General features: G+C 36.7%; 1 protein-coding gene across 2 annotated transcripts in view; it reads left to right on the top strand.

Annotated features, from left to right (window-relative positions):
* Window positions 1–26,168, top strand: part of bru3 (CUGBP Elav-like family member bruno 3) — a 552,999-nt gene that overhangs the window by 391,938 nt on the left and 134,893 nt on the right. For both annotated transcript variants that reach the window (XM_017911632.1, XM_017911631.1), the window contains exon 2: window positions 23,682–23,730. In XM_017911632.1, coding sequence (XP_017767121.1) covers window positions 23,682–23,730 — 49 coding nt within the window. The remainder of the gene's footprint in view (window positions 1–23,681; window positions 23,731–26,168) is intronic.

Raw genomic sequence — 26,168 nt, 5'->3', positions numbered from 1 at the left:
TCTTTCCCTCTTTCTCTATCCCGCAAGGACCGACCGCGCGCGCCTATATACACGCGCGAACCCTATTCGTGCCGAAAGCCCGCGCAGTTTATCCGGATACGTGGTCGCGGAATATCGCGAGCGAAGCCAGTGTGCACGTACAGTGTGTAGACAGAGTGAGAGGGAGTGAGGGGGGAGAATCGAAGGGTAAGAGAGGAGGAGAGACACCGGTGTTCCTTTCGTGCAAGTGAAAATCTGGCCGGAAACACGTGCAATATAACGACGCTTCGGAGATTCTCGGCGGCGCGCGGACGCGCGACGAATTAAACACGCTCCTGGCTGCCGTCCTGCGCCGTGATCGCGCTTCGTGATACACGACAGTGAACCACGCTCTCATCCGGTGCGATACGCTACCTGTGACTACGCTCTGCAGCCGAACCCACCTTCCAGACACCGCGTTGCCCCGTTTCCCATCGGACGAGTCGTTCACGCGCGCGAATCCAGCTGTCACCAATGGTTCACATAGTGGAAGTTGTATCGTCGCGTCGGAACGACTTACAAATGGTGAGTGAATTATCCACAGACTGTACCAACAGCTGCCAGCCTAACGTCATCGTTCCGGCATCCAACGTATGTCCAACGTAACGTATATACTGTCATAACTACGCAGGGATTGCGATCCTAGTGCAAGCAACGTGTATTCGCGATATTTATTCTCACTGGATTCATTCGGTCAAGTGGACTCGACTATACCGTTTGGAAAAGAGAAACAAACGTCCAGGCGACGAAACAGATCGAAAGTCGGTGTTTACGGTCAAAGAGTGACAGATGTTTCAGTATAGACACTGACATAAGTCTGCGTCCGACGTCCGTTTCGTGTTCTTTTTCGCGAATCCGGGAGTCCAGTCACGAGGTGTCGAACGCGCGACTAGCACCGTTAACGCGTAGACCACGGTCGTAAAAACGTAGACGCGCGTGCGGATGGAAAAGGCGCGCGTCTACGCCAAGTTTACGAGCTGCCACGGATTTCGGCCGCGTCGCCTTTATATCGCTCGCTCGGCACGCATCGAACCCGTGAAAGATTTCCCTGCGTATGTTTACGCGCGGTTATTTCTGGCGGCATGTGCGCAACCGTTACGTTATATGTATCCATATGTTGTACAGGCTGTACGCGAGCGTTTACAATGGCGCGCCGCCTCTCCCCACTTACCGACCGGGCAGCGTCGCACGTGTGCACGCATACGTGTCGGAGTGCATTAGGCGCACTGTACGTGCGGGCGCACGCGAAGAAACGCAGCTGCTCGATAGCGGGCGTGTCTACGTTCAGCTTTCGAACGTGTTCCTCGAATCCCGCGGAGTCTTTATCGGACCAGCGGATAACGCGGTCAAAACGAACCTCGGACCGGATTTTCAAACGAATTTTCAATAGATTCTCCATTTAGGCTAAGGCTATTAGCTATGGTGATTTTAACTTGCTTTTCCTTTTTTTTTTTTTTTTTTATGGAGAGGGAAGTGTTTTTTGGTATTTTTGTATGGCATGGGATGAAATGAATTTTAACCTCGGTTAACAAGAAACTTGCTAGTGGACGTTGAAACATTGGTTCCTACTTGTGCAATCTCGTTCCTCTTTAACAATAGGACTACCGATCTTTAGTGGGCACGTTTAACTATAACGTGCACAGATTATAGTAATTTCTAGCGGTACGATGAATATGAGTGAATATATCGATTACGGTTCTTTCTTAATACGTGTTGATACCAATTTTATTCTTAAAACAGGTCTATGTGTTCGGGGATTGCGAAAAGGAGAATTCTGGGAACAGTCATTTTCACTGGGTTGGTAGTTCTAGTGTTAATATTCGCTCGATTTCGAGAAACGTAATATTGGTATTCAGAGATCGACTTCGTTGGATTTAATCATTTATCTTTTGTACGTAATTAATTACCATCGCTGTACATATAACTGCAGTAACACGTTCCAATTAATTTCACGTTTCTTACCTCCAGAGTTTAAAAATTCCTCCAACTAAAATAATTCCTCTAACCCGTATATTTTGTAACAACTTCAACCACTTGAATTGAATTTTCAAAAATATTCAGAAATTTTATACTGTTCATCTTTAACTAATTAAATTAAATTTTATACACTACAAGATTCGTCTAGTAATAATAACATTTAAAAATGATAATAATAGTGACACAAAAGTGCAAAAATATCGTATAACAAACAGACATAATTTATTAGAATCATACCTCCAGTGGTTAAAAATTCGTCCAACTAAAATAATTCCTCTAACCCGTATATTTTATAACAATTTCAACCACTTGAATTGAATTTTCCAAAATAATCAGAAATTTTATACTGTTCTATAATTAACTAAATTAAATTCGATATACCACAAGACTCTTGTATAATTAATAATAACACATAAAAATGATAACAATAATGACACGAAAGTGCAAAAATATCGTATAACAAACAGACATAATTTATTAGAATCATACGTAATATACGATACAATGTTCATCCTCCATCTTGACTTGCCTTCTCTAATTTCCATACTCCTTTTATATTTTTCTACAGGCCAAAAATCGCATGATACTTCCGATGACAATAATAATAGCAATAATAATAACGATTAGGAAATGTGAAAATATCATGTAACGTAATTAATTATTAAAATAATGCGAAGCCTAAATGCTCCGAAGAGAATGTACGATACAGCTTCTATCCTCCATCTTGGCCTGCGAATAGCACGATAAATAAACGTTCTAAAGATTTCGCTATCGACATCGCGAGGTACGACGAGGATACGCCGTTTTTACGTAATATGCGACCTAGTTGGCGAGCGAAATAAATTATCTCGGTATAAACGATGTGCTTTCGATCGGTGGCTCCGCGTCCATTTACCTGTCTTCCTGTCGATCGGGTGCTTCCTTCGCGTTGACGTTGCCCATCCTATATGTACCCTGGCCGCGTTTGTATCGGAAACGTTGAACAGAACACATGACGGGTTCTCACGAGAAGGCGGGTCGGTGTTGATGCAGAGACGTACATCAATTAATGCAGCAGCACACGTGAATGTGCCAGCGCATAACGCCGTGGTAATGTAGCCCGCCACATGGCTCCGCTGCTTTGCTTGGCTCATCAATCCTAAAACCAGACCACCCGTTCCTCCGACTTGCCCACCCTGCCGGACTCCAATGGGAAATATGTACCGCGATATGGATTGATATTTATAAAATATTCCGAGAGCCACGTCGCTCGAGTGTTGGGCTTCCCGTTCGCGCATCCACGTATTTTCGAATATTTATCGTCACTGTGGCGAGGGGTCGTTGAAGATTTAATAGGGGATTTAATATGACAATCGGACTTATTCGCGTGTTTGTGATCTGAGTGAGGTTGGATATAGGAGGTATTAGGTTTTCTGACTTGTATTTGGAAATTTCTTGTGACTATGGTGAAGCATCATCGAAGGTTTGACATTTTATGGAATTTAATTTGCGATTTTAGAACTTTGGCTTCGATACTAATTTGGTTAATGTTGAATATATTTTCAAATTATTAAAATCTGTTGACATCTTTGTGTCTTTAAATATTCATTGTGATTGTGGTGAGGGATTGTTGAAGATTTAATAGGGAATTTAATATGGCAATCGGATTTATTCGTCTGTTTGTGATTTGGATGAGGTTGGATATAGGAGATATTAGGTTTTCTGACTTGTATTTGGATATCTGTTGTGAATATTGTGAAGTATCATCGATGATTTGGCATCTTGTAGAATTTAATTTGTGATTTTAGAAGTCTTTTTTCGTTTTTAATTTGGTTAATATTAAATGTATTATTCAATTATTAAGATTAGTTGACATATTTTTGTATCTTTGAATATTTATTGCCATTGTGGTGAGGAGTCGTTGAAGATTTAATAAGGGATTTATTATGGCAATCGGACTTGTTCGGCTGTTTGTGATTTGGATGAGGTTCGATATACGAAGTATTAGTTTTCTAGCATGTATTTCAATATTTGTTGTGACTATTGTAAAGTACCATCGATAATTTAGCATCTTATGAAACGCAATTTGTGATTTTAGAAGTTTTGCTTAGTTTTTAATTTGCGTAATACTGAATATATTATTAAATTGTCAAGGTCTGTTGATGTACTTGTCTGTTTTTGGCTATTTATTGTATTCATGATGAAGTGTTTGAAGCTTCCAAAAATTGACCATAAGGAACTCAATTTGTGATGAATATTTTTATTACTTATAATGTGGATAATTCTGTTAATGTATTAGACTATTCCTAGGCACTTATCATTCTTGAAGTGAAGTATTTGTGACTTATCATAATACAAAGATATATATTATGAAGTGTTTAAAGATTTATCATAATAATAAAAATTCATAATAAGGCGCTGATTTGTGGGTATGTAAATATTTGACACAAAATTATTTACGTATCTGTAAAAATTTGTGATTAAACATATTGATGACACAATTTTTTTTAATGAAAAATATTTCAATCGAAACACAATGTTGCATAATTAATAGAAAATTCGTGGTACTGTGCGAAGAATAAAGTGATATCGTTAACCATTTAACACGAAATACTGTCTGTTTCTCGTGCGGATTACGGGTTTTCAATTTTAAAGTTTGCAGTGTTAAGATTACACAAATATTCCTTGCTCTCCTAATTGCTTCGATGCCAAACGTGCCAAAATTCTATATAAAAGTTCCGCCAGCCGTAGAGAGCAGAAGGACCATTTCAAATAATGGAGCAATCGGTACAATCCATCGACCTAAATTCTATTCAGACATAGCAGGGCTTAAAATCGTTGGGAAACCATTCTTTCTAAGAAAAATCTCCTGCATTACTTGACATTTAACAAAGGGAACATTTCCCAGGGAATGAAAATCTTACTATAATTAATATTACAATCACTATGAAAATTAGAGCGATCGATTCTAAACTGTTCTGATTTTCATTGAGATAAATACGTAATTACGAACATCTAATTACCTTATTACCTGTGCACACAATATCTAAACATATATCATGAATTTATAATAAGTTAATTAATAATTTTCTTAAATATTAATTATATTTTTACATGTAAATATAAATATTATATATATATTTATTAACAATACACTATATACACAACTATATATTATAACAATATATTTTATTAATAATCTATTTTATTTCATTAGTACATTTTTATAATTATTATATTAATTATTTTCAATATTCATGAGCATCAATTAGCATCTGTTTTTTCTTTCTTCAATTAATTTTGGCACTCAGCAAAGGTATAGTACGTGTTCTAGATAACTATAGATTAATCAATTCCTCCAAACCTTTAACTCATCCTTGCTACCCAAGTGTACACCCACCACGATTTCATAATCCAAACATAAACTTGCACAGTTCCTCCTAAACCTCTGACTCATTCCTATTTTCAGAGTAACAATGCTCTCATCACACGTCTACGTCACTCGCGTGCTATCTCGTGTACCACTGATAACCCGAAGTTACTAATCAATATCATCTCATCTCACGATCTAACAAATCAAGTACCATCTCGCACCAATCACGTAATCCAAACAAAAACTGACCCAACTCTTCTAGACCTCTGACTCACGTCTAACTTTAGAATTGTAAGATCCCTCTACATTCCATGCGTGCCATTTCGTACACCATCGACGATCTAAAATTACTAACCTACATTATTCTACTCCACGATCTGACGCATCAGGTGCCATCACACGTGAATCTTGTAACTGAAACAATGAATTATACAAGTTGTTGCGTGACGAAGGCACATTGGTTAATCGTTGATGCCTCCTTCTCGGTATGCCGAATCCTTACGGGGTACTGAGCACTTAGGCTGTGTAACAAGGCGCAGTTTGTTTTGTATGTACACTTTATTACACGATTTGATGAGTTTGTGGGGGTTCTCCCTCACCATCGTTTGATGGCGGCTAGTCGCAGGTATCCTCCGTTGTAGCGTAGCTAGAAGGGACGAAAGGAAAAGGAAGGGATGCGTTTCGTCCTGGGCCTATTAGCTCACTTATCGGTAAGGCCACCCTGGCAGGCCCTGCCTTAGACACTGGGATACTATTGGAAGGTCGGGAAGTTATGTATGTAGGAACTGGAGGTTTCCGAGGACTTGCGGGAAAGTCCTCGAAGGCGGAATCCATCTAATAGCGAAGGCGAGAATGATGGTCGCTACAAGTTGTACGAGTGATTTGTGTATGTGTTGTATCGTCTCCGTCTTCTGACGTTTTATGTCTTGTCTTGCGTCTCACGTCTTTGACTTCTCGTTTTGCCTCATAGCTACCTTCTTGTGTTCTATCTGACTTCTACAAACCGTCTGATGTTTCGTCTTTGACTTCTAACTATCGTCTGTCTTGTCTAGTCTAGTCTAGGTTTTCGGTGATTGGTGGAGAATGATTGTAGGTGTAAGAAAAATAGTGTGTTTAATTGTACAAGGAGTTTTAACAGTACTTTGGTTTAGGAGAGAGAAACTGTCAGGGAAGTTTCCCTTTGGTATTGTTTAGTTTTATGGTTTATGTGTATGTCTGTTTAGCGTTTTGGTGGGTCAGTCGCAAGTGCATCAGTGCGTCTGTTAGGTTTAGTCCCAAGTATTGCTGTCCATAGTCCCTGTCTTTAATTTATAATTCGTTAATCCTCAAAAAGGACAGTAAGGCACGTCTTCCATGTATTATTGTCATCGCAACACAAGTCCTGCAAAATCTTTCACAGGTTCCTGACGTCTCGTCAACCATCGTGATCACTAGCACGTCATTTTACCCGATGTCGGGAAATCGTCATGGTTAACTTAAACTTGACCTGCATGATTTTATTGCACGATCCATCGAATGAGGTTCACTGTTCCACCGCGTAGTTCAATGATATGCTGGAACAGGGTCCGCGATTGAAGCCGCGGACCGCAGAGGCCAGGAGCGTGGGTCGGCCATGTCAAAAGCAGCGCTAAACGTTTGTGAAAGTCGGTATCGGTGGTGGTTTTCGAACGTCCGTCTGACAGACCGCTAGCAACAACACCCGTGGATCGACGTAGACGTCGGCATCGTCGCCGTCGGCGTCACGAAATAGAGGGACGAATAACGTTTGACATTTAATGCGCGCCCAGGCATTGGCTTAGATTACAATCGGTGAACGGTGATTGGCCTGGGGACGCGAAAGCTCACTCGACTCGAATGCTCTTTCGGCGGGGCTGTAGCCGGCGTTCAAATATTTGTAGAGTGTTAGGGAAAAAAGTGATCGGCTGCGGGGTGGGGGTCGGGGAGTGAAAAAAAAAGGAGTGAGAAATTGGATAGGCAGGACGACCGGGTGTTTCGTGCCGAAGAGGCGTGGTTGCGTAAAAAATTCGATGTCGAAACAGTGCATCATATTCTAGCCGTGAAAATTGTGGGCCAGGCTTTTTGGAAACTAAGATACAAAGGGTGTATTCTTTGTTCCGGGATGACCGATCGACTCTGACGTGTCTGTGATGTAGATGTAGATAGACTGATGGACTGATAAGCTGGAGTACCTAGTTGATTTTAGATATTTAGAAAATTATGGGAATGGACAGTTTGATGTATCTTTTTTGACAGTGTGTAGGACGTGGTGGAGATTATTAGTTGGTAGTAGGAAACAAAATTATATTTGCTGCGAAGTATTATATGACTTGACTAGTGTCAGGATTCTAGGCTTTGGAAGATAGTTGGTGCAGGTTGTGGTACCTTGCTGATGTTAGGTATTTAAAAAATCATAGAGATTGACAATTTTATGTGTTGACAGTATGTAGAAAATGATGGACACAGTCATCTGGCAATTGGGAATAAAATAATATTATTTATCACAATTATAATAGACTAAGGTTTTATAATATGAGTTGCTTAGTGACTTAACTCTAGACTCTAGAAGATGGTGGCTTTAAACTATTATTTGTTGGTTCTAGATATTTAGGAAATTATAGAGGTGAACAGTTTAATGTATCTTTTTTGACAGTGTGTAGAACGTGGTGGAGATTATTAGTTGGTAATGGGAAACAAAATTATATTTGCTGTGAAGTATTATGACTTGACTGGTGTCAGGATTCTAGACTTTGGAAGATAGTTGGTTCAGTTTGTGGTACCTTGCTGATGTTAGGTATTTAAAAAATTATAGAGGTTGACAATTTTATGTGTTGACAGTATTTAGAAAATGATGGTCACAGTCATCTGGTAATTGGAATAAAATAATATTATATATCACAATTATAATTGACTAAGTCTTTATAAAATGATTTGTGTAATGTCCAGATTCTAGATTTAAGAAAATGGTATATTTAGACTGTGGTAATTTGTTGGTTTTAAATATTTAGAAAATTATAAAGATGGCCAGTTTTATATATCTTTTTTGACAGTGTGTAGAACGTGATGGAGATTTTCAGTTGGTAATAGCAAACAGAATTATATTTGTTATGAAGTATGATATGACTTGACTAGTGTCAAGATTCTAGACTCTGGAAGATAGTTGGTTCAGGTTATGATACTCTGCTGGTTTTAGGTATTTCAAAAATTATAGAGATAAATGGTTTTATGTATAGATAGAAACTGATGGTCACAGTCATCCAATAGTTGGAAGAAAATAATATTTCTAATCAACTATAATTGACTAAGACTTCATGGTATGACTTGTATAGTATCTTGACTCTAGACTCTAGAAGATAGTGGATTCAGATTATAATAATTTGTTGATTATAGATATTTAGAAAATTATAAGTGTGGCCAGTTTTATATATCTCTTTGTACAGAGTATAGTAAATGATGGAGACAGTTTGATAGTAACTGAGAAAGGTATTCTTTGTCAAAATTAACCGATTAAGGCTCCATGACGCGACTTTGACTAACCTAAAAATTTGGAAAGTGTTTTAAATTAAAACGTTTAAATTAAAATTTTGAAAGTCCTCGTATCTTGGAACTATTGTCAGTGTTCGTGTGACAATAAAAAAATTCCATTTCTTTATGTGCGTCTGCCAAAAATTTGATATGTTAGACGTGTCATAATAGGCCTTCACAGTAGCCACCTAAAAAATAATGAAAACAGATTTATCGATTAGAAAAATATTTCATTCTACATTAAATATTACTATCCAAACCTCTGCTATAAAATACAAGAGTCGAATATAGCACACGTTTTCGATTCGTATCTAGAAAACGGTCAAAAGTATAATTGGCGCGTGAATTTCATGCTTCTATCACTTGCAACCCCTCACGCGAGTCGGACGTCACTCGCAATTATAAACCTACCCATACCAGAGACGCGGAATATTGTTGAAATCTCAATTACGAATTCCATCGTTATAGAAATAAAATACGAATAATTAAATACACCATTTGATATCGATATAATAACGAAACAGAGAAATCTCATCCACCAACTACTGTACTCTTGTTAATTACGAAGATACGTGTGTATCGCGACACACAAATCATAATTTCAAAATCACATTATACGTCGCAAATAATGTCAAACGCCATCCATGCTTCCTTGTCGACAATCTTGACACGTTATTTACTGCCGAGCTATTAACCCCTTGTTTCATGGGGTTTACACTCTGAACTCATCCATTTGCAAATCGTATCCACTCTTTCGCATGAATCCTAAATTTTCAAATTTGAAATGAAATCTTTCCCTTATTTCAATTTCTAAAAAATACTAACCTTTGACATTGAAACACTGAAACATTCTGTGTATTTAAAAATGATGGAAGCTTGAATTTATATGTTCATTCATCCCAAAACCTATATAATGGAAAATAATATTAGCAGTGCGAAAGAAAAAGAAAAACATAAAAATTGAAAATTATACATCATTCTTGAATCACCAATTATTATAGTATTTTAATATTTCTATTTATCGATCGCACGCTCATCTGTGAATATCAAATCTCTGCAATTTAATTAACATGAGAAGTCATTTCTTAATTTATTATTAGGTATTAAAAAATACGAATTTACGAAAAATAATGCATTTCTGATTAAAAATTTAGGATGCACCGCTCTGTCAATAATAAAACGAAAGTACAACAATTAAACATAATCACTTCTTAATTTTTTATTCGGTATTAAAAAATACGAACTTAGGAAAAATAATATTTTAAACTTAAAGTGTCATTGTAAATGCACTCACGCATTTCGAATTAATAATTTACGATTCACTGCTCTGTCAATAATAAAAAGGAAGTACAATAATTAAACATAATCTCTTCTTAATTTATTATTAGGTATTAAGATATTCGAACTTAGGAAAGATAATATTTCAGGCTCAATGTGTCATTATAAATAAACGCACGTATTACGGATTAATAATTAAGGACGCACTGTTCTGTCAATAATAAAAAGGAGGTCCAATAGTTAAACATAATACAAAAATAAATATAAAAATAATACAAAACATAATACAAAGCGATATAAAATGGGAGACAATTAAAAGCAATAAAAAGAAATACAGGCGAGTTAGAAACGCATCACGCCAGAATCACTTCGTCAGTGAGCCGATAAAACTTATCTACAGCTGAGCGAACGAGCAACGGTGTGTAAACAAATCCAGAAGATACGCATTTTTAAACAAACCGTGTTATCTGTTGGTAACGTTGAATCACGCTAACGCAGGCATTTTTTCCGCCATATATTTCGCCGGATCTGCCCGTGCCTCCGTACACGCGTTCGTAGCTGACGCTCGTTCCGCGGCGTTATGTTCAATCGTACCGTACTTCGGGCTTGACAATAAAACGCGAATCCTATTTATAATCACGATGAAAACGCGCAAGCAAGCTAGCGTACAGGTAGAGACAGTCAGGCAATGTTCCAACGCGGAGGGACGCAGGTGCGTGTTTATTCATACCACGTTGCATCGTAACCCAGGTTTCAATATGAGTTATCACTGGTCCGAAGTCACATTGTTTGTTGGCAGCAAAAAAAAAAAAAAAAAAAAAAAAAAAAAAAAAAAAAAAAAAAAAAAAAAGGAAAAAAAAGAAAAAAAGGAAAAAATGGGGGAAAAAAGGAAGAAAAAACGAAGTGAAGCTGATAACTCGCTAACCGTGCGATATGACGGGCAAATTCATTTGGCAATTGTACGCAATACTGTCACGTTGAGAACAATAGGGTTGGACGGTGGTGCAATGATTTTCATGATCGCTCTCATAGATACGTTTCATTATTGATCAGCGCCACGGAAATGGCGCAACGATTGGTTCTCTTAAAAACACAGCGGCGAGATCTAGCGGCCGCCCGTCGAACTACGATCGCTTGAATGATTCGATTCATTTTGGAATTTCAATTAATTCGCCAATTAGTTCGGCTAGAATCCATTTAGACGTAATATGCTAGGAGGCAATCCGAACCGCTATGCTCCTCTGTGGCATCCAACGTTCAACGTAGGGAGAAGTGCATTTGCTTTTGGAGCAGTCGACAAATTAACTGTATTAGCGGTACAGGCGCGGGTACAGATTTCGCGGAGCACGGTTTCCGGCTGGATACGCGTGCGGCAAATTATCGAAGTTAACTCGAGCCCTGCCTCTGCTAGCTCTCGCTCATTCCCAACCCTAAGAGTGCTGATAAACCGGATTTATCGTACTTGTCTTTGCGGCTACGTGGTTGCATCTTTGACTCGCGGTGTAGACTCTTCGTGGCCTGTAGACTTTGTGGGATTTGAACAGTCGAGGAAATTCATTTCTTGCTTCTTTCTACAGTTTCACGTATTTCCCAATTAACCCTTTCAGCTCCACAATTTTTTCGCTACAGAAGGGTACGAGTCGACAAATTTTCTGCCATAAGGCTGAGGATATTTTTTGAGCAGTAGATTAGAAATCGTATAATAATCAACATGTAGAATCATTTAATTTCTTTACCTCGCATATTGTTACATTATTTTAAATTTCATATATTAATTAATATCGGGCTTCGAAATTTTATCAAATGGAGACTGAGAGGCGCCTCTCGAGTGAAAAGGGTTAAAATACAGGGTGAGGGCATTTTTGAAATTTTTAGAATCCGTGAAATTACGAAGAAAGGTGAGCTCAAATTAGATACCTAGTTTGGAAAATCCAGAAAATTCCTTTTACGTTTCTTTTTTAACAATGAACCTATCATGATCTAAATGAGCAATTCATAATTTTCAGTAAAAATTCCGTACTCAATATTATCGCTTTGGTTATCCATATAAATTAATTTTTCATTTTTCTTTTCGCATTTTCTTTTTTCTTTTTTTATGGATCTTTTATTTTTTCATTTATCAGCCATTTGACCGGTCATGGTAAGTATAGTATTAAGTTTCTTATGTATAGGGTTAAATTGTAAGAGGATTTTTTGAAATTATAATATTTGGCAGTGCTGCAGTAATGGAACGCAACACCCCTGAAATTTGACGTTTAGACCAAGTGTTTAAACAATAAAAGAATTTTTTGAAATTGTAATACTTGGTACTGCTGCAATATTTGAACACAATATCCCTGAAATTTGACGTTTAGACCAAGTGTTTAGACAATAAGAGAATTTTTTGAAATTATAATACTTGGTAATGCTACAACCCTAAAATCTGACTTTTGAACCACGTGTTTAGACACAGTGGAAATATCAAATCTCATTAACGAGATCGAGACTAAATCAATTTCAACCGTTAAAAAATTTTTGTATATCCTCCAAATGAAATATGGCGGATCTAAAATATCACTTTAAACGGAATTTACCAAAACCCCATCAATTATCGAAGGTGCTAACCAAGAGATACCGTGCCTAAGATCCTCTGCTATCCGAGTGCTTAATGGTCAATAAACCTTTTATCCTCTCTCGTTTTATACTCAATTTTCATATAATCTCCAAATACCAATCACTCGACGATAAAAAGGAAAGAGAGATCCCGAAAAATCCAGCCTTAAGTTCTCCCTGGAATCATCTGAAACATAGCGCTCCTCCAGACAAGCCCAATCCCATCCATCTGTAGTCTCCAACAAATTATCCATCGAACCCTAAAATATCTGCCCTCGGGAGAAAATAGGAATAAAAAAGGAGAGAAAAATTGAAACGCGAAATTGGACGATGTAATTACTCGTCGGGCGTATCACAATAGGAAAAAGAATACATCGATCATAAATTGGGGGCGAGCAGACTATAAGGTATCCTGATATCTGGCTCGTTACACGGTCACGACGGTATTAACTTGCCGAAGGGTAATCAAGTAATGAATACATCGCCGGCGAAGACCGTACGTATATAAATCATGCCGGAGAGGATGCCAGGGGCTACAGGGTGAGCCCTTATCTCCAATCAGTACATTGATTGCACGCAGCCAGGTCAAATACCGGGCTTCGCTCGACGGCTCGGCTCAGACACGATAGCTTATTCAATTTCCGAAGCGGCATTCACCATTCAATTCGGCAGTTATCAGCCTCCACCTATCCCCTATCTGGATTTTGCGTGGCTTTCTAGGAATCGTACTTCCCGTAAGAGAAAAGAATTGGGTTATTCGGGGCGAAGGATCCGCGAGGGGCGAAGACCAGGGAAAGGATATAAATACGGTTAATTTAATTGCGCGCCACGAGGGCTGTGCCTAGCGACTAGTCGGAGCAGAGCAGTCAGGATTTTATCGCTACTCGAAATCATACGGTGATCAATTCGTCGTTTTAAATCCCTTTCACTCTCACACGTTGTTCTGTCAAGTCATGCGAATATTTTTACAGTCATCCACGTTTATGAGAATTTGATGAAAGTTTCAGGGGAGCGGTGGCTAGATCTCTTGTCTATGGATGAGTTAGACACTGGGACTGTTGCAAATTTGGTTAGAAAATTTTGAATTTGTGTTTATGATTATACTTAGCTTCATTTAGGGTGGGTAGTTTTTAGAGTGGTTAGGTGGGTAGTCAGTCATGCGAGTTTTTTTACAGTCATCCACGTTTATGAGAATTTGATGAAAGTTTCGGGGGAGCGGTGGCTAGAGCTCTCGTCTATGGATGAGTTAGACACTGGGACTGTTGCAAATTTGGTTAGAAAATTTTGAATTTGTGTTTATGATTATACTTAGCTTCGTTTAGGGTGGGTAGTTTTAGGGCGGTTAGGTGGGTAGTCAGTCATGCGAGTTTTTCTACAGTCAACCACGTTTATGAAAATTTGATGAAAGTTTCAGGGGAGCGGTGGCTAGAGCTCTCGTCTATGGATGAGTTAGACACTGGGACTGTTGCAAATTTGGTTAGAAAATTTCAAATTTGTGTTTATGATTATACTTAGCTTCGTTTAGGGTGGGTAGTTTTTAGAGTGGTTAGGTGGGTAGTCGAGTCATGCGAATCTTTTTCCAGTCATCCACGTTTATGAGAATTTGATGAAAGTTTCGGGGGAGCGGTGGCTAGAGCTCTCGTCTATGGATGAGTTAGACACTTAACCTGTTGCAAATTTGGTTAGAAAATTTCAAATTTGTGTTTATGATTATACTTAGCTTCGTTTAGGGTGGGTAGTTTTTAGAGTGGTTAGGTGGGTAGTCGAGTCATGCGAATCTTTTTCCAGTCATCCACGTTTATGAGAATTTGATGAAAGTTTCAGGGGAACGATGGCTAGAGCTCTCGTCTGTGGACCAGTTAGACATTGGGACTGTTGAATGTTATCGTTGCAAATTTGGTTGAAATATTTGGAATTTGTGTTTGTTTATGTCTACACTTAGCTTCGTTTATGGTGGTTAGGTGGGTAGTCGAGTCATGCGAATTTTTTTCCAGTCATCCACGTTTATGAGAATTTGATGAAAGTTTCGGGGGAACGATGGCTGAAGCTGTCATCTGTGGATGAGTTAGACATTGGGACTGTTGAATGTTATCGTTGTAAATTTGATTGGAATGTTTGAAATTTGTATTTCTGATTACACCTTGCTTCGTTTAGGCTGTGTAATTTTTTCGAATTAACTTGGTTTATGAAATTTTCGGGGGCGCTTGAGGAACTTGATGTGTGAAGCTCATCTGTGGACAAGTTAGAGACAGTTACAATCGATTGGTATTAGCGTGAATTTATGGTAAATCAATTTTACGACTACACGTCGTTTGTATAAGCTCTGCCAATATTTTTCTACCCTTTAAGTTTATAAAATTTGGAAAAAATTTCAGGTACTCATCTATGGACGAATTAGCAATTGCTATCAATGACTAGCATCACTGTTGATATACAAGTATTAGTTTCTTTAAAATCGAGTTTATTTATCTTACCCCATTAGTTATTAAATTTTCCAAATCCTTTGAGCTCACAAAATTTTATCGAATTTTGAAATACTCATTCAGAGTTCATCTATGAATGAATTAGCGATTGCTATTTCAAATCTTCGCACAAACAGCCAATTATCTACACATCAGATTTATTATTATTAACCACATGGTCATGAAACATGTTTAAGTGTCTCCTCAAATTTTGATTACGTGTATCAAAAATCGGCAACTATGCTAGGGTAAGAATTCACATAATAATGAACTTACAAGAGGAGTACAAGTCCTTCGGATCATAGATTTAGTTGAAACTTTGCAGGTTTGTAGATTTAGTCATGCAGTTCAAGAAAATATATCATTATAACAGCAACTACTCAATAGTTTCCGAAATATTATGATTAAAGTTTTATTATTGCCTTAATTACAGATTTATTTCGAATATTTATCAAGTGCCATTGTGGCCTAATAGCGATGTCTGAAAATTCTCACACTGATGGCAATTTTCGGATGTTGCTATTTCATAACTATCGATAATTATTGGGAAGAAATCTCAAATTAAAAATAATAAACCTTCAATCATAAATACCTCAAAAACTTTTAAGCAGTTGCCCTGACAATGGTACATTTTCTTGAACTGCATGACTAAATCTACAAACCTGCAAAGTTTCAACTAAATCAATGACTCGAAGCACTTGCACTCTCCTTGTTAGTCACAATTTTTATTGGAAACTTTGCCGATTTCTCTTCTACCCTATCTACATCCCCCAATAATAATTTTTTAATTTTAACATTCAGAAAATTATAGCAACTCGCGAAACTAAAATTCTACTCTTTCCAACGAATTTTTAATTTTTGATGAAACGCGTTGCTCCTCGGAATGAAATTGAACAGATGCGATTAGACGATATATTTCCTATAGCATATGGCTATTACTCAGCATCTATCCGACTGAAGCAAGACGCGCTTTCCCGCAGTGTACATAGATAATCGAGCTTAATTAATTGCTCGTGATGCGCGCTCTGGGCTGAGCAAACACATTTACTTATTACCATCCATCTTGAGTGGTGGCTCTCAAGGGAATCGATTTTCTAAGTGCACACGGCCGACGATGACACGAATCGTCGAAGAGTCGGCACGTGATCGCAACAAAATCGTTAAATAAAGGCGCGGCCGGTGTTACACCCCTATCTTTACGCGGGCGAATTCTCAACCTTGGCAAGTATTTTTAGGTGCCTTAGGAAGGTTCATGAGTCGTTAACTTTCTACTTGCTGTCGGGGTAGCTTTACGACTTCTTATTGTATCGTAAAGCTAGAACAACTCGAGCTCGACGGACACCGATTAATAAGGGAAGTTCGTCGTTGGTGTATTATTTTCCGCCTTGGAGCTGCTCCTCCAGTTGTCCATTACATCCAGCAGACTTTGCGTTTGTTCCATGGGCAGAGTATAATTATTTAATTGTCCTGTCTGAATTATTTATTAACGAGTATAATAGGGACAAAGAAATTAGTTTATAGGTTATGTTCTTTTGTACAACCCCCTCGAAGGGGGTTGTACTCTATTCTACCCACACTCTGTCCACTTCTTTTGTTAACAGCTAAACCTAGTTAGTTATTATATATATCTTTGTATATATTTCATTGGAATCGTATATATTGCAAATGTTATTATTAGTAAAAATTATCTCACAATATTTACCTTGAATTTGCAGGGAGTGTTTCGAGATTAAAAATAGAAATTCCGAATAAATGTTGTATATTTAGAATTGTTTTTGTAATATATATACATGAATGAAGGAAGATTTGTGAATGAATGTCCAAGTATCAGTGACAATTTATAATTATTTATATTGTTATGGTAAATTTAGCGAAAGAAAGGTTACGGGGTTTGACAAATCCAGCAGACTTTGCGTTTATTCCATGGGTAGAGTATAATTATTTAATTGTCCTCTCTGAATTATTTATTAACGAGTATAATAGGAACAGGGAAATTAGTTTGTAGGTTATGTTCTTTTGTTCGTACAACACCCTCGAACGCTCCACCCTAGCCCCACTCTGTCCACTTATTTTTCCAATTTAGTTATCTTTGTATATATTTCATTCGAGTCATATATATATTGCAAATTTTATTGTTAATAAAAATAATCTCACAATATTTACCTTGAATTTGCAGGGAGCGTTTTGAGATTAAAAATTAAAATTCGGCATAAATGTATTATATTTAGAATTGTTTCTGTATTATGTATACATGAAAGGAAGGAAGACTTGAGAATAAACAGTCCAAGTTATAATTATTTATATTGTTACGGTAAATTTAGGGATAGAAAAGTTACGAGGTTCGACAAACGCGAGAAAGTGGCTCGTGTAGCTACACTTGAACAAGATGGAAAACGCGTGTTAATTTGGAAAATGAATGTCACGTTAATTAACTAAGAGCTCGAGGAAGTAACGCAAGAAAGAATATAGTGACAATCACGGAAGAGTGAAATACTGTGAGTTGATTAAGGGACTACTGCTTTCTGCATATTCTTCTGATCTTACGAGCCTGCCACCTGTTTCTGCAGTGTAATGCCAGCTAAGCAAGGGAATTTGTGAAAATGAAAGTTACAAAAATACGAGAAATTATTATAATCTAATATTAATAACAATAACTAACATTACTAATTCATCAAAATTCAATCAAATTAATTCTATTAATTTCCTAACCTAAAAATAGGAAAGAAGAAAATAAACCAATTTTACTAATTCCTTTAAACATAAAATCAAATTAATATTTCTGATTCAGAAAAATATAACGATTAAACGAACACAATATTTTCCCTAAAATAAAAGTAACAAAAATAATAAATAAATAAATAAATATAACGTTACGATCTTACCAAAATAAAAAATCGAATAAATATTACTATAATAGTAATAATAATAATAATATATAATAATAAAATACTGTAATAATACTGCTATATAATAATAAGTAGTAGTATTATAATTCGTCGAAGTAAAAAGGTAAAAATAATATTAGCAACTGATGGTAGAAGAATTTAAAAAGCAGTATTTTAAATTATCCAAAGAATCATACTCCACTTCCATCCACCTCGTCATCACAGTCCACCGAAATAAATAAATAAATAAATAAATCTAATGATACTAATTTACCAAAATAGAATATCAAATAAATATTACTATAATAGTAATAATAGTATATAATAATAAAAAAATTTAATTATGCTATATAATAATAATTAGTATTATAATTCGTTGAAATAAAAAGGTAAAAATAATATTAGTAACTCATAATAGAAAAATTAGAGAAGCAGTGTTTCAAATTATCCAAAGAATCATACTCCACCCCGATCCACCTCGTCATCACGATCCATCGTCAACCATGTCAGTATCCCTATCTCAGTCAGTCAACTCGACGGAATCATTAACCCACGTTCATTCCGTTCGCTAATCAGGCACAATGGGAACTATTTGTCCATAATGAAGCCACCGTTAACGAGCGGTAGTTAATACCAGCCCAACATTAATCGCCACGTCTGTGCCGCGATACCGGCCCTGCAGAAGTCTCGTCCAGTGATCGTTATTGACTGGTACAGATCCCTTGGGTCGTAAGTGACATTTACACGATGCATTCAGCGTTAAACTTCCCCGGAGAGACGGCAGGGGTGTAGCACGTCGTATCTCGGTTCCAGTATCTATACGGACACGGGGTTCCCCTGACAACGAGACAACAACAAACGCCTAATGGCCAGTGCTCGACTCAAAGTTTAATTTCCTGACCAGAGGACACTGCTTAAAGTGACCTGCCCTTCGTCCTTCGCCTCCTTACTCATCGTTCTCCCTCATTATCCACGAAACTACGCGTCTTCCGGTTCCTCTTCCACCCCGTGTCACACGCCCTGCCCTCTCGACCTCTCATCGATCCTCCTGTTTGTTTAAACTTCACGACCACCTCACCCTGACTCTCCTGTCTATCCACAGAGACCTGACGTTGGTGTATTGGCTTCCAGGTGGTATTAAACAATAAGCAGCGATGACTAGGTCCTCCCGAGACGCATCTAATGCTAGTTACATTACAATTTAATCGATCCCTCGACGCTGAACAGAGAATTATGAGCATGCTCGATGGGAGCAATTTATTTCTCATTAGTGAAAATCGGCTTGTCAGGTGTAGCACGTATGTTCAGAATTTGTTGCGTGCTTCGGTTACCTCGGAGGGGATGGATTGCTGTGTGTTGGAATGTGGTTCCTTGGCTAGTGTGACACGCTATTTTTGGGAAAGACGTGAATGGGGATTAAGGTGGAAATAACTGTTCTATATGGTGAGTGTGAGATAGAAAAATTAATTTTGAATTAATTTTTGTAATAAAAATAAATTAGGGGTGGAAATTTGATTTCAAAAATTGTGGTGTAATTGCATCTAACACTGTGTTTCTATAAATTAGCCTATTAAATTGCCTAGATAAATTAATTAAATAAATTTAATATCGAAGTACAAATTTGTTATTTATAATTAATATGGAAATGTATATTTGGAATTTACTCGAAATTTAAAAGTTAGTATTATTTTAAATGAAAATTGAATTGATGCTGTTATAATTTTCTGCTTGATAAAGAACTTTATGGTTTGACATTAATTTGGAATGAAATATGCCTGTTGCTCAGTGTTGCTTTGCTGTTTTGGCTGATGGAAATTGAGTGTCATTTGTGTGGCAGGATGAGTAATGAAATGACTAGAGAAATTCTCATACTGAGATTTTATAAATGCAGAATAAGTTAATTTGAGGGAAGAATGTGGACACGAATTCATGATGTAGGATAGGAATCTATTAACCAATGTCTTAACAAGGACAGAGGACAAAAGATGATCGTGACCCATGTCAGAACTGTCTACTCCAAAATTCCCTATGAATACCTAATGAAGGAAACCTTTGTATTAGAATCTTTGAAATATTGAAATAACGATTAACCATTTATTATATAAATTCAGAAAATTTCCTATATGTATAGAGACCAAACACGAAAGACAGAAGATTTATTTTAAAAATTTAATTGTTGCAGTATTAATGAATCCAGTACTTTTGAAACATAATTATTAGTAATACATTTCGTAATATTAACTAAAATGAGAACATCATGATATATGTATATATAAAACCATATCGATTACTGCCACCTATATATTATATTCATACATATATATGTGCTAGTAAAAGTTATGATTTTCAAACTTCTGCATATTTCTTATTCCCTGAAAATTAAAAATACTAAAAATTGAAAATAATCTTTACACAAAATATTTAGAAAAATATATATATATATTATTTTTACTGCATTTTTAATTTTAATATATGTTCAATATATATTTCAACCCATAAAAAATATAGAAAAATTCATAAATAATTATTGTGGTTCTTTCTATTTATCAATAAGTATATCTATACTGTAGATATACACTGCAAATCACTATCTCCATTATCTAAAAGAATAAAAAGCATAAAAACCTAACCTCAACCCATAAAAAATATAGAAAAATTCATAAATAATTATTGTGGTTCTTTCTCTTCGTCGGTAAATATATCTATAATGTAGATATACACTGCAAATCACTATCTTCAGTGTCTAAAATAATAAAAAGCATAAAAACCTAACCTCAACCCATAAAAAATATAGAAAAATTCATAAATAATTATTGTGGTTCTTTCTCTTTATCAATAAGTATATCTATACTGTAGATATGCACTACAAATCACTATCTCTAGTGTGGAAAAGGATAAAAAGGAAATTCCTTATGAACACAAGGAACCATTTCCCCCCTATGTGGCACAATAATATTCGCCAGGTTAGTACGAAGATAGTGTCTAATAAAAGGCAATTTAATTGGAAGGCCGAGGAACAATGTACTCTGTACCGGACTTTGAACCCGGAAATCTTTGCTGTGCTCAGCGGGTATAGTTCCTGCACGAGATCCACGTGGTCGTGGCACTGACCCCTGTGAAGCAACCCCTCGTGGTATCTGACGTGCATGCACGGGAAAAAGTTTTGGGGTTGCCACGTATGTTTCTACCCCACTGTGCTCTCTCCCTACAATTCTTACGGGAGATAGTGCATAATGAAAAAAAAAACACACCGAGTCAGAAGACAGATGGTCACGATGCTCGGCCATATTATGCCCACGTTAAGAAACAGATTCTCGGGCTTCCGATGAAATTTATCGTCCAAAGTTGCACGCCATACTGCTTCCCGTGTTGTTGGCTTTAAACAAGACGTACTTAAGATATATGGCTGCTTCTAAACGAGACTAAAAGGCAGTCCTACTTTTTCGATTATGGAGCCTCAATTGGGCCCATTTAGGATCTGTAATTAATTTGTCGATGGGGGTTATTTCCTTCAATAGAAATGGAAAATAGATGAAGATTAATGTACAACTTCGTGACAAATATTAGTTTCATTCTTTAGCATTTAGTTCCAGAAAGTAATACAATTCTTTCGCCTTTGAAGTGGATAATATTCCGATATTAAAAATTTTGTTTCAAAAAAAGGAAAAAGAAAATTGAAAACATTCTTGAATTTCTTTGTGAACTAGCTTTATTCCACTTTCTCGTGATTATCGGTGGAAACAGAACCTAATAATAAATTTCACAACCGATAATAAATACTTCCACAAGATCATTCGCTATTTAAATCTTACCATCAGGAAATAATACTAAATTAATACTATAATCAACAATTTCCATTCCAAGATTATGTATATTGACAGAAAATTCAATATCCCATAACTCGATCAAACGATATCACTTTTCGTCGCAAAACCTGAGCAACGAAAATTCCAAGTCTCAAAAATTCGATAATTTTTATTTATTAAGCTAGGCATTAATTATTCACCGTTTTCCATGCATCATCCGAGTAATATAATTTTTATTACCACGAAAATAGAACCCAATGATTCGCATCTCGCCACCCCGTGTTGAGAACCCCTGCAGCATTCGAATCCGCACAGCCCTAACGCAGCACGTCCCAATACATTATCGTATCCATTATAGAATCCGATAACCGTCAAATTTCGTATAATCCGATCGAAATCTTCGATCGGAGGAATGGCTGAAGGGAGCAGGTAAACAAAATTCCCGCGAAGAGTTTCAGGGTAACGTATAAGGGTTGGCCGGGAAGGTTTCGGCAGTGAGAAAAAGGAGGATCCCGTGGACAGGCGGAGAAATAGAAGGAGAGGCCGACAGAATGGGGTTCGGTTGGTTGTATGGGAGAGAGGGAATCGGAGTACAGACCCGTGTCCCCCGCGTCATGAATCATGCATTCTCATCCCCTAGGAATGAACTAGAGCGCTCTGCGGTCGCGCGACCCGTCCGACAAATAAACAATGTTATTTGTTCTCTGGGATCTCGACCCATTCACAGTGGTCCAAAAGATTTCGCGAGGATGGTGCGGAAGGACGAGTGTCGGAGTTCCGCACTTTCGCAAACCAAAACGGCGAGAGAAAGGACGAGTGGAGATCCCTTTTCCCGGCCTTCGGTCCTCTGTCTCTCTCTGTCACCCTGGCCTGCGCTCGCAGTTTCTCTCTCGCTTGTTGTTCCTCGTCACCGTTTTCCATTCGCTACCTTTATTTTCTGACAATCGGACCTGTCAACGACAGAGATGCTGTTTAAACAAGAGCGAAGTGACGGAAGCTAGACGTGCCAGCGGGCTTTGTGCTCGCTTCGGGATGACAGGCACACCCTTTTACTTCATTTCCGCAGAATTTTTCGAGTGTCTTCGCGAATTAATCGTTTCGGGTTATTTGTCCGAACGGGGCTAAGGCGTTGTCATGTTGTACAACGTCGATTGTGCGAATTAATTGCCGGATAAACTCGTTTGGAAAAAGACGAACTTTGGATCGCTTGATAATTAGAATTGGGAATTAAATACGTTTTTAATTTCTTCATTTGAGAGACAAAATTGTTAACTTTTTATTGTTCATCGTGTCAATGATGACGATGTTGTTTAGGCACGAGCAAACTGACGAAAGCTAGATGTATTGCCCAGTTGTGTATTCGCGTAAGGATGACAAAGGTTCTAGGGGAATTTTTTGAGGGTGGTTCTGTAAATTGATCGTATCTGGTCGTTTGTTGGAAGAGGAATGAGGTATTGTCACGAGGGTCTGTGTAGAATATATTATTTGGGAGCAAGTGACATTTTTTGATACTTGCTTGGTCTGAGAATAATAACTTTAGTTCCATTTTTCTGTAATAAAAATATATATACTTTTTTTAGTGTCTTAGGGATAAAATTTTGATAAAGATTGGTTATATAATGATTTAGATTAAGGATATCGGTGTATTTATAACTGCAATTTTGTTTTTCGCTTCGACAGAAAATCGAAAATCAGAAATTACTGATATATTTTGTTCCGTATTTTATTTAAAATTAATAATTAATGTAGTATAGAAACTGAATTTACTATTATCCTTTTCTTGTTTCAGATGAACCGTCCTATCCAAGTCAAGCCGGCGGACAGTGAAAACCGCGGAGGTGAGAATAAGCAACCAAAAATGTCATCTCAAATTTTGATAATAAGTTCGAACTTGAAGCTAGAGGAAATACTTTTAGAAATATTTAAGATTCTAACCTAACCGAATCACTAATTTCTCACTTCTTTTAGCTTAGATTTAGTGTTAAGATTCTCGGAATATTTTCATTAACATCCAGTGTCGAAGTATAAATTCTTAAAACATATAAAGAAGAAACATAGGAAATATTTTCAAATTGCAGAAAATTTCGACATATTATAGATACCACGGTAATATTTCCCATATTTTTGAAAAGCAATTAAAATTTCACCGATAGAAATGACCATTGTGCATATCACTCCTAGAAACTACGACTCGTTCGCTTATGGTAGTTCAAAATACGTACGCCTACGTATATACGTATGTATATATATATGTATATAACAATGGCAGCGTTATCGATCAAAAGCTTCAATAAAAAATAACCGGTTTAATAGCGAGCAATGAAATATTTTGATCGAATTGGAAAGCATTCGCTATAACATGCAGTAATATACGTTGACAACCCATACGTAACTTTCAATCGAGCAAACACAAAAAAGCATGTCCTGATAAAAATTCGTTTCCATACACGGTATATCCGCATCGTTCTGGAGTTACGTACTATTCATTAATTTCACGGCATCGAAAATGGCACCGATATATCCGCTTCGACGTTCGATCTTTATGCTTCCGCGTCAGCTGAATTTCACAAATCCCGCCAACGAATTATCCAATCTAACGTATTCGAAAATAAGATAACAATTGGCTGCTTATCGGGTTTACACACGCTGGGTGTAGAATCAGCCACGAAGATAAAGCACAAACACGACGACACACGCGCCACAGGTGATCGTTGATACGTTTTCCTCGACGCCATATTTGTTCTTTCGCTCGCGCGAAACCTAACCTAACTTTTCGTCGCTGTACTCGGTACTGACATTTCCTAATGCGTTATTGATCGTGTCGTGAACTGGATCGTGTTTCAATTTCCAAATTTTTCAGGAACTTGTGAAATATTCGTGAATTTGCTTTAAGGAAATATCAATATTTTATTCAAGATGTGTCTTTATGGTGGCAGTTAGAATTATTTTCAACGTTCGAGACATAAAAAGTATCGATTCCTGTCTTTTCTCCTGAATACATAATAAATGCAATACGTTAATTTGTATCTCTCATCTTTAATATTTGAAAGTCAAAAAATGACAATTAATTTCGCTTTGGAAATTGAAAATGTGTTAAACGACGAGAAGTTTACTGTGATTATTTTTCACGTGCTTATGATTACGTTTATTGCTTCGATTTTAAAGTTAAATCAATTTTTGAATAATTGTTTTTCAATGAATTAGTATCTTTTGCAGTATTTTTGTTCTTATTGTTAAAATGTGTTAATGAATATAGCATTAAATTTATTTTTTAAATAATAAGTAGAGAATATTTGACTGGAAAATTCTGATTTTAATGAACGCGTTGATTATGTTTGTATTAAATATAGTTAATTCCCAAGATGAGTTCATTTTTGTTTTTTCTCGAGGAGAGGAAGGTAACATAAACATCATATAAACTTTAAGGAAAACACTGGCCCGGTCGAAAGAGCGCCGCCAGCACTGTGCTTCCGGTGTGGTCGAGGTCTCTAATGAAAAAGAAATGATTTTGTAGCAAGCAAACGTTTCTTGCTTTTATTCTGCAGAAGAAAGCTCTCCGCGAGTTGCTAACTCCGAATGAAATAAAATATACGTACAGATTTAAATTTATGAACGTAAATGTTGAACATTAGTTACCCTAAATTATTGACATTTGAAAATTTATATTTCTTCCCCGTGAAGTGAATTTTCGAGGAAACGAATTGTGCTTTGTTATGCGTTATGCAAAATTTCAATAAAATCAGAATTTTTTAGTCAAAAAGGTTTTCTCACTGGCAATTTTAAAATTAAAAAATACTTTGTTTGATATCAAGCAATAACTGCCATTTCCAATAACATATGATATTGAATTTCATAATATGAAATACATTATCACAATACCGATTGACATTAAACGTAGAAACAAGAAAATATTTATATTTTAATTAGAGGAACTCCGTTAAGTAAAATTTAACAATGAGCGAAATAAATATCGCCGTTACACTGCCTGAAACAATTTCCAGTTATTATTATTTTACGCAATATTTCTATTTATCGTATTCGTTCGGTAAAGAATATGAAAATTACATGGAATTAAATGAAAAATATAATTGGATCATAAAATGTACTCGCACGGTGAACAATAAATAATCGACGCGTTGAACCCCTCGGTGATAATACGTCGTATAAACTTTTAATCCACAAGAATATGATCATGCGAACAGATGATTGCAATTTTTGCAAAAGCGTATTACAGTTGCACACAAGCTCGTATTATAATTTCATAATTTTTGTAATT

The sequence above is a fragment of the Eufriesea mexicana genome, unplaced genomic scaffold, assembly GCF_001483705.2.
Source record: "Eufriesea mexicana isolate 0111107269 unplaced genomic scaffold, ASM148370v2 scaffold307, whole genome shotgun sequence".
NCBI classification, from domain to species: domain Eukaryota; kingdom Metazoa; phylum Arthropoda; class Insecta; order Hymenoptera; family Apidae; genus Eufriesea; species Eufriesea mexicana.
Note: the sequence above shows the minus strand (reverse complement) of the source record. Positions and strands in the feature narration are given on the sequence as shown.